General features: G+C 36.4%; 1 protein-coding gene across 1 annotated transcript; it reads left to right on the forward strand.

The window, feature by feature from the left end:
• Positions 1–2191: 2191 nt before the first annotated feature.
• Positions 2192–10137, forward strand: LOC141637638 (mitochondrial Rho GTPase 1-like). The gene is made up of 15 exons (XM_074447111.1): positions 2192–2345; positions 2455–2662; positions 2966–3098; positions 3894–4043; positions 4485–4661; positions 4816–5067; positions 5609–5677; positions 6168–6223; positions 6307–6388; positions 6671–6882; positions 6977–7046; positions 8530–8642; positions 8828–8978; positions 9221–9407; positions 9791–10137. Exons 2-15 carry the CDS (start codon positions 2463–2465, stop codon positions 9862–9864), a joined length of 1926 nt encoding a protein of 641 aa, XP_074303212.1. The 5' UTR covers positions 2192–2345; positions 2455–2462; the 3' UTR covers positions 9865–10137.

Consider the following 10137-nt stretch of genomic DNA (forward strand, 5'->3'; position numbering starts at 1 on the left):
TCATAATTTCCTAAAAAAAAAAAAAAAAACTTACGCTCATAATTAAAGATAAATAAATAAGTACAAATAATTGAATGAAAAATCTTTACAATTTCACAATTTACTTTTTGAACCATCCTGACAATAATTAATCGTTTTAATTATGTCATGTCCTTTTCCAATTTAAGTTTTCTCCAACTCCCACCTTTTGATTGTTTTTCTATAAAATTTACTTTACTTTTTTAAGTGGTTTATATTTTTTTTTAACCATTATAAGATGATAGTTGATCCCAAAATGGAGATCTTATAATATTTCTTTAAATTTGGTATTAAGCGTATATTGTTGTGTAATTTTACTATTATATTTTCCCGATCAACCTATTTGAATTTGTATTTTTGTATTTATGGTATAATCATCTCTAACATATATTTTTCTTTTTCATTTCATATGAACTATTATCAAAGCATGTACTAAAAGAAAGCGTACTAAAAGGAAGCGAAAGTGAACCTTCAGATAAATATTAAATAGTATGGTTTCTAAATTCTAATTCGTATATTTTTAAGTTTATGTGTTTTTTTTCAAAACCGGAATAGATTATTTTATAGTCTTTAATACTATTTTTATTTTTATATAGGATCGTGGACATAAGTATAACAAGAGATATCAAATTCTTGAAATAGTAATAAGGAACTTAAAAAATTTTATGAACCTTTTGGAATTCGAATTTAGGGAATATAGTTTTTTAGATTATTGAGAAATTAAAATGAAAATTTAATTCGTAATACACTGAGTAGATACCGACCATACCGTTGAATCGTATATTTTTATATCGATATAATAAATGATTTTCGGATGTAAATAATATTTGAAGCATGCACGTGGTGATAAGACTTCAAAGATATTTCTATGGGAGGGTTGATGGAGAGGTCTGAAAATAATTTAGAGATGATTATACTGAGGTATTGAGTTTACAACCTTATAAGGCGTCATTGAAGATTTTTCCATACGGAATTTATTATACACGGATGGTTTCAACTTTTAATATTTTAAAAACTCACTTTATTATATTGCGGAGTAAAACACACGTATATATAATGAGTCGTCTTTGTCATTGCTCCGTTGTCAAGTTTCTCAAAATTAGTAGCTACCACATTGTCACTTGCAGGATTCGATTTAAAAAAATAAACCAAAGTTGTCAAAGAAATAAGGTATTAACTAACTAATTTCCATGTATTTCAAGACTATATATTTTTAAATGGATCAACAACTAATTGCTCGAACAAATATTAACAATACGATAAAAATATCAAAACTAAAACAGATAAACCCGTGAATTTCACGGGTCACAAACCTAGTTATTATTTTGTTAAGAAACTTGGTTATGGTTGAAGACGAAGTTAGGGTTTGAAATTCATTTTGATGAGGGTGTCATCGATTGACGATGTGAGGTTTGCAAGGGCTTTGTGGATGGCACTGGATGCAGTACAATATTATACGTCGGGGGATTGACAGACGGCAACTTGGGGGTGGGTGTGCGGGTGGGTGGAGGACGTAGTGTAGTGTGTACATCTCTTTTTTATGCAAAATGTACTATGCAGTATACTTTTGGTACAATTCTGTGATTTGATTGCATTTTCTCTTGATGCAGTACAATATTATACATTTAGGGCTTGCTTGGATTGAGCGTAATAGGAGGGGAATGAATAGGGGAGTAATATGTGAGGTGTATTTCCCATGTTTGGTATGCGGGTAATTGTTCACCTCCTGAAATTATTACCCTTGTGAAGGGGTAATACATTACCCACCCTCCCCCCTAGGTAATGATTAAGGGAGTAAAAGATCTACTCAGTAATCATTACTCTTATGCCAAACATATCATCAAGGAACTCATTACCCCACTAATTAATTTTCCTAGTAATTATCGCCCAATAAAACTTACCCCCTTAATAATTTCATGGATTCCAGGCAAGCCCTTAATTTATTTATTTTTTCAATAGAATACAATATGTTTTGGTTTAATTTTGTTCTCCCAGATGTAGTATCAATACATTATTTTAGTGCAGTGGGAAGTAGAGCCGTAGAGAGATGAGAGAGGAGATGAGAGGTAAAATTAGGGGAGGAAATAAGAGGGGTAAAATTGTCAAAATGTATCGTATTGAGTAAAATGTGTACTGCGAAAATCAACATCCAAGAAAAAATAAGAAAATGTGGGCATTGGTTAGACTCGGAAGGTTTCCTGTTTAGCAAGTCGTCTCACCTCTCAACAAAACTAAACCTATTTTTATCGTTGTTTCCCTCTTCATTGCCCATATCTCCTTTCCTCTCACAAAATTTTCGCCTTCCTAAAGTCTCCATCATCTCCAACGTAAGCTCCCTTCTCTTTCAATCACACCTAAATTAATTAGGGTTTATATATCATCTAATTTTATCTTATTTGTTCGTCTAATTTCGTCTGTTTTATTTTTTGTTTTTAGTTGAATTAATGGCGATTAGATCAACACAGAAAGACGGAATCAGGATCGTTGTCGCCGGAGATAGCGGTACCGGAAAAACCAGCTTAATCCTTACCGCCGCTTCCGATAATTTCCCGCCCAATGTTCCGCCTGTTTTGCCACTCACTCGTCTTCCCGCCGACCTTTACCCCGACCGCGTTCAGATACATATCATCGACACTCCTGCTGGGTATCCATCTTTTTCTTAATCTTATTCTTATTATTTCAACTTTGATTATTGAATAAATCGATAGTTTTGTTCCCTCCGTCCCGATTAATTCTTTACGTTTGCATTTTGCACATCGGAAAGATTGTCAATGTGTACTGCCATAAAACGGAAATATCCTAAATAAGGAATAATTAAAGATTTGACCGGGACGGAGAGAGTATAGTATAGTATTCTATTCTATTCATGTGATATTGATGTTATGTGGTATAGCATTGTATTGTATTGTATTGTATTGATGTGTGTCATTGTGTGGTCGTGGCGTAGTGTTGAGCACACCAATAAAAGAGCGGAGGAGTTTCAGCGTGCAGATGCTGTGGTGCTTACTTATGCTTGTGATCGTCCTGAGACACTTGAGAATTTGAGCACTTATTGGCTTCCGGAGCTTCGTCGTTTGGAGGTGTCAACTTTTACACATTAATCTATCTGTTTTTAGTCTTTGTTTTTTTACTTTATGCCAATCTGAGTTTTAGATGAAGCATTGCGGTTGACTTTGCTTGTGGGATTAGGGCGATGAATGGGTAGAATTGTGGTAATAAGATGTGTCTCTTATTATTAGCTCTATGGGATTCCTTTGTGTCATTTCCAAAAATTTCACAGCATAGTTTGTTTTGAAACTCAAATAATGTTCTCCAACTGTGTAACCTTTTATGTAATGTAGATGGTTATATTTAATCAGGGTTGGTCAATGGAGGTTAAGAGCGTGCTGCTTTAACCTTTTATGGATTGAGGAAATTATTAATCCTTTTGTGCAAAAACCATTTTGAGATGGTTTCACCACAGAACCTTTACTACTATGGGATCGCTTGGGATGGAGATAATTATCAATGAGTAATGGAGTCTAAAACAAGTAGAAATGGGAGTAGATTGGTAGTTAGTGGTGGTTTTGGAGGGTGGAGAGACTCCAAAGAGGAGCGAGGGAGGAATCATTACTTCCATATAAGGGCAATACATTACTTAGGGGGGTGGGGGGATAACTATTTTTCCCTTAGTAAAGGGACTATTAAACTATCTTCTTCTTTTCTATCTCTGTCAACCATCTCCTTCCCCTAGTTTTTTTAGTTCATTTAAGCTCTATTACCCTAGTAACAATAACGTCCATCCCAAACAAGCCCTGTTCCTTGTTGTCGAGTATTAGTCTGTGTCATACTGTACTTGACCTAACATTATTTTTATGCGAACTTTGTTTGAGCAGGTTAAAGTACCTGTTATAGTTGTTGGTTGCAAGTTGGATATGAGGGATGATCAGCCGCAAGTTAGTTTGGAACAGGTGATGTCACCAATCATGCAGCAGTTTCGGGAGATTGAGACTTGCATAGAATGTTCTGCATACAGACTTATACAGGTAAACTCATTTTTTTTTGACGGAGCTTTCCCAGGTTTCCCCTCGTCTAGCTAGAATAGTGTAAGCTCTGGACATAGTTCATATCTTTATAATTGTAATAACCTGGTGAGTTAAAGAATGCAAGGACCTGAATCAGTAATGGGCTGTAAAAGGCTTTTCCGTTCGTTTACTCTCCTTTAGGAGATCCTTTTTAAGGAGAATACCTATGTATGCCTGCTCTGCTAAAAGTGGAAAGTTGAGCAATGTTAAATTGACTTGTGTTCTTGATTAGCTTAGTTACTTTTCTTATAAACCCCTTTGAGAAATTATACGGAGAGTGTGTTCGTTAACGACCAGCATCCCTTTCTAGATTTATGGCTCTATGTTGCTGGTTGGAAGTACTCTAAATTATCAGGCACTATTACGTTTTTAGTTGATACATTTATCATTCTCTTCTCGCAGATCCCAGAGGTTTTCTATTATGCCCAAAAAGCTGTACTTCATCCTACAGCCCCACTGTTTGATCAAGAAACTCAAACTTTGAGGCCTCAATGTGTCAAAGGTTTGAAGCGTATATTTATTCTCTGCGACCTTGATAGGGATGGTGCATTGAGCGACGCAGAATTGAATGAGTTTCAGGTTTGTGAATATTTCTCTCTATTCGTTTTGAATTGTGTGTTCTAGTCGTTTTATCAACATACTTCCGTAATTTATTGCTATTCTTGCCTTTTTTTTCATTTGGACTTAGTGACCCCATTATTATGTACTTAAAATATTACATGTTTGTGAACAGGTTAAGTGCTTTAATGCTCCTCTTCAACCATCTGAAATTATTGGTGTGAAGAGGGTTGTCCAAGAGAAGTTGCCTGAAGGAGTCAATGATCGCGGTCTTACTTTGAGAGGATTTTTATTCCTTCATGCACTTTTCATAGAAAAAGGACGTCTCGAGACAACCTGGACTGTCTTGCGAAAGTTTGGATATAATAATGATATTAGACTTAATGACGATTTTCTCCCACCTTCCTTCAAGCGAGCTCCTGACCAGGTAAGCAGAAGACTGAAATACCCTACAGTAAATGCTTGTTGTCTAGTTAGCTATAAATTGATTGCTATCATATTGCGTCACTGCTAGCAGTAGTGGCCTAGTGGGTTCTGCTATGTCATAATTACTTTATGTGCTAAGTGGCTATTTTGATTTCGATTCGAACATATCACAGAGGTGTTTGCTATCTTGATAGTGTGAAGTGTTTGCCTGGTGGATCGACTAATTGTTACTTGTATGCTTGCATACTACCTTGACATTTAGACACATTCCTTGAAATATTTAGGGTGGTTGCAGTGTTTGAGTATTAGGTGGTGAACTTTTTCTCTTGGTTTTTTTTCTCTTCTCTTAGTTTTGTGGTGTTTAATATTTTATAAGCGTAAACAGACGTATTGATGGAAATGCAGCTCCCCCCATAATCTTGGTCTCCAGCATTTCATTTGTATTGTGTTTTAAGCCCGTGAACCCTTTAACTTCTCTGCGATCCTCAGATTTAAATGGCTTGATTTTCTTATTCCTTGTTGCTGCTATTCAATGTGTGCAGAGTGTGGAGCTGACAAATGTTGCTCTTGACTTTTTGAGAGGAACTTTCAGTATGTATGGCAACGATAATGTAAGTTGCTCGTATTGGTTTTGTGTGTGGATTTAAGAACCCTATTAGTGCTTGCAAGTCTATTTTTCTGATACAAAACTACAGAAGTTCTTTGGATCATGAGTAATACTTGTAATATTTTCTTTTGATTTTTGAAATTTAATTATTGTATTTTGGCTCATTCCTATTTTGTGGGATTAGAGTATTAGACTGTCCGGCTTCTTTGTACTTAGTTTTTACTTTTTAGTTTTCATTGACCTTAATCACTAGCTCCTCATTGTGCATCTGACAACACCTGAAGCTAGGAATTGGTAGACAAAATAATTTAATCTACTATTCTTTGTTTGCAATCATGTATATTTTTGCTATCGCATACGAGTTGGCCGTCTCAGTATTGTCTTTGAAATGTCTAGGACTGCTGATTTTTTTTGGCCTTACACTAGCTCATCTAATAATTGTTATCTTTCTAGCTTGTTGTTCTAATATTATTTTTGATGTTGCCATGTGATAGGCTGGTGGTATCCGCCCTGTAGATGTGGAAGATTTGTTTTCTACAGCACCAGACTGGTAGAACTTATTCTATTCTTTTTGTTTGATTGGGAAATTTTCTGTAGTATGCCCGCCTGATCTTTTTCATTTGGGTGATCTAGTCCTTGGAGTCAAAGCCCATACATGGGTGCTGCCTCAACAACTGATGTGGGTGGTTTAACCCTGAATGGATTTCTCTCAGAGGTACATGTCAAACTTCTAAAGCCTATTCTCTTTCATCTGCCAAACTTTCTGTTGAATAATTGACCAGTGGTTCTTGTTGTACCATGTATTATGGATCCTTCGAACACGTTAAGGAATCTCTGCTGGTTCTTAGTTGAACTCTTAACTGTGTATTTTACTTTCAGCTAATGGAAATATGGACTCTCAAAAGTGTATTCTATCTTGTTTCAGAGATTTCGCGGGGTTGTTCTGTATGATGGATTTCCCAGTGCTTGATATCTCTTGTTATGTTGTCTTTTGCAGTGGGTCCTTATGACACTTCTGGAGCCGGCTAAAAGTGTTGAATATCTGAAATATATTATGTATGGGGGAGACGCCGCTTCTGCCATTCGTCTAACAAGGAGGAGGCGTATAGATCGTAAAAAGAGGCAATCTGAGAGAAATGTTTACCAGTGTTTTGTCTTTGGCCCCAAAAAAGCTGGTAAAACGGGACTATTGGATGGTTTTCTAGGAAGGTTTGTCATATTGCCTGCCATTTAATGCTTCTTTCTTTATAATTTGTCTACGTCTTAATTCCAGTGATTACATTTTCCAATTTCTTAAATGCAGGCCTTTTGCTGATGCTTCAATTCCAAATACTGAAGAGAGATATGCCGTTAATGTTGTAGATGGGATTGCGGTAAGTGGTGCATTACCAAATATTAGCTTGTGTATATCTTTCACCATGGACATTACTCATTAGTGTCCCTAAATTCTGCTGAAGCGAAAAACCTGCTTCGCAGTTTTATCGTAAAAGTATAAAGTTAATGTGTAACTTGAGTTAATATTTTGTGATTTGGAAACGGGCAATTTGTTCTCCTATGACAGTATGACTGCACTTGGTTACATGGAGTACTTGGTTTTCTTTTCCTCCTGACATTGAGTCATTTATGGCAAGTGTTCATCGGAAGTCATGTCTAGATAATTTAGTGACAGTTCTTTGGGAAACCTGGTTATTTTCAGTTTTTCTTTGAGTTTTGTATATTCCTGTGTTTTTCTTATGAGATCAATGGTGCATCTTGATGGTAGATAGTTTGATTGTGTTTCCGCGGTTGTTTTGTTGCATGCTTGAAAGGGTTATTGTCTTATTGAAGCTCTCCTTGGGACAATGTATTACATGGACAATTCAATCGATTTTTTTTCCTACTCTTGGAGGGAATGCGGTATGGGTGATTGAAAGTGAGGTTAATTCTGTAAATAAGAGTCGTTGAAAAGAGATTTAACCATCAAGTCCCTGTGTTTGCTGTTGAACTCCCTTTTCTTGCAGTCTCTCTTATATCTAAAATGACCACTTCCTCTGTTTTGATGTTTCATGAATAAGGATTAAAAAGGACCATTGGCTGTGGAGGTTGCTGCTTTAGACAATTTGGTACTGCTTGTTCAAAATAAAATTCAAAATATAAATGGGGAAACTTTGCAACTTCATTCTTCAACACTTTTTTGTTTTTGTTTTTCTCTCTCCTGTTTTTAATAAATGGAGGCAAGTAATACATTGTCCTGTCTTTGAGATATGGGAGAGGCCATAAATATTTCATTTGCTTGATTAAGTGCTATGCTGAATTGCTGAGAGCATGATGACTTTTATCCCCGAGCTGTAGTATTGCAAAAGGTGCCTTCTGATGTGAGCTCCTATTCTAGTATGCCTAGGAACATAAACCTTTTAGTAAAAGCGAGTGTCAGTCCTCAGTGCATACATTGATTCTGTCTCAACACTAAAAATAAGTTGTAATGTTCCTGAGAAGTTACATAACCTAATAATGGTATGTTTAAGGCTTTAACATTTTAACAAAATCAATCATTATTCCGGAGTTTAAATCTGAGAAGCATAAAATGCCTGCCCTTAAAATGTCCTTAAAATGTCCTGCCAGCAAGTTAAATCATGGATTGCTAGAAACTAACTACTTGGTATGAATGTTTGGAATATTTAGCTGATGAATATGTCAATGTATGTTATCATATTTCTGTTTGTTAACCTGGGGAAGAAGCAATTCATTACTTCAAAATATCTTATCTTATGGTGGAAAGTTCTAGACCGAAAAACTTCTTAACACAGTTTATGCCAAAAAAGAATTTTAATGCACTTGCACTGTGTTATGCTTATATAACTGGTTGTGCCTTGCCAGGGAAGCCAGAAATTCCTTGTTTTGCGAGAGATTCCTGAAGCTAAGGTCAAGAATCTGCTTTCTAACAAAGAATCTTTAGCTACATGCGATGTGGCATTATTTGTGTACGACAGGTGAGTTGATTTGATTGCAAATTTACTAAATATCGTTGTCAGTTTTATCCTGTGCCTTTAAACTGAATTCTAGGCGGGCAGGGTTGGGGATGTCAGGCACACCATCTGATAGATAAGTCGTATTTTTTTTGTTGATCCTTAACATAAAGTGCATCATAGCTAAGTACAAAAGTCTACTGTCTCAGCACTGATGAATCATCGTTCAAAAAGACGGCTAAATTGCTCGCGGAGGTTGCTGGGCATGGGGAAGATACTGGTTATGAAGTGCCTTCCCTGATCGTGTCTGCTAAAGATGACCTAGATTCCTATACTACATCAATTCAGGATTCTACAAGGGTAAATTTTGTTCTTTGCTTTTGAATACGCTATCTGATTGGCTACTGTTCTTCCTGTGGTCCCGCCATCTTATTTACAGTATATAGTTCCCATTTGACTCAAGTGCTCAAATGAATTTTAGTTGTGACTATTTTCTCACAATATCCCATAGTTGTAACGTTTTTTAAAAATGCATATGACAAGTATGACTTGGCTGACCGACACCGACTTTCTCGATGCTTATGAATAATGTTACTTTACAGCTTAGCCAGGATATGGGTATTGATGCTCCACTGCCCATCAGTGCCAGACTAGGGGACTTCAGTGACATATTCCGGAGGATAGTTACTACAGCGGAACACCCTCATCTGAGTATACCAGAAACTGAAGCTGGGAAAAGCAGGAAGCAATACCTTCGCCTTGTTAATCGCTCCCTTATGGCTGTTTCAGGTAGCTTATATATGGCCTTCTATTTAAGATAACTGCTCTATGCTTCTGCTGATTTCTGAAATTCATTTCTGCTAGTTTTGTGGGTTAGTATTCAGCATGATAGTTGACTGACTAGTCACAGATTCTTGTACCAGACTGTCTCAACTCTCAACCCCCTTAGTTTAAAATTTAGGCTACTTTTTTTGTAGCTTCTTTAATTCAGAGTTTCAGACTATGATCCTTGTACTAGCCACTTTCATGATGTGAGTAACTTGCATAGAGACCCATTTTACATCATCAGTGTATTTTTTTACTCCGTAGTTTTAGGGACGTTCTTCTCCACTTGACGTTCTGGGCTGTAATGTGATTCCTTGCTGAACATTGTTGTCATTGTTTTTCTACAGTGGGTGCTGCTGTTGGCATTGCCGGATTGGCTGCTTATCGTGTCTATGCAGCAAGGAGAAACAGTTCGAGTTAAGGGCTTCCCAAGGGTCCTCGATTCCGTGTGTTCATCTTTTCCTTGCTGATAATTTTCGTGTCTCGGTCTTAAGGTAGGACTAGGCGAGAGACTTTTTTGAGACACGCCATTATTATGAAGTTTAATATATTGTATGGTCTCATTTCCCCTCTTTTTTTTTTTTTTTTTATTATTTGGATGGATGAGTTTTCTCGTAGTACATAGCAATATATTTCATTGAGTCTTTGCTCACTATTCTAACAAGTAAACTTTCCCAGCGGGTTATTACACCAA

The sequence above is a fragment of the Silene latifolia genome, unplaced genomic scaffold, assembly GCF_048544455.1.
Source record: "Silene latifolia isolate original U9 population unplaced genomic scaffold, ASM4854445v1 scaffold_124, whole genome shotgun sequence".
NCBI lineage: Eukaryota > Viridiplantae > Streptophyta > Magnoliopsida > Caryophyllales > Caryophyllaceae > Silene > Silene latifolia.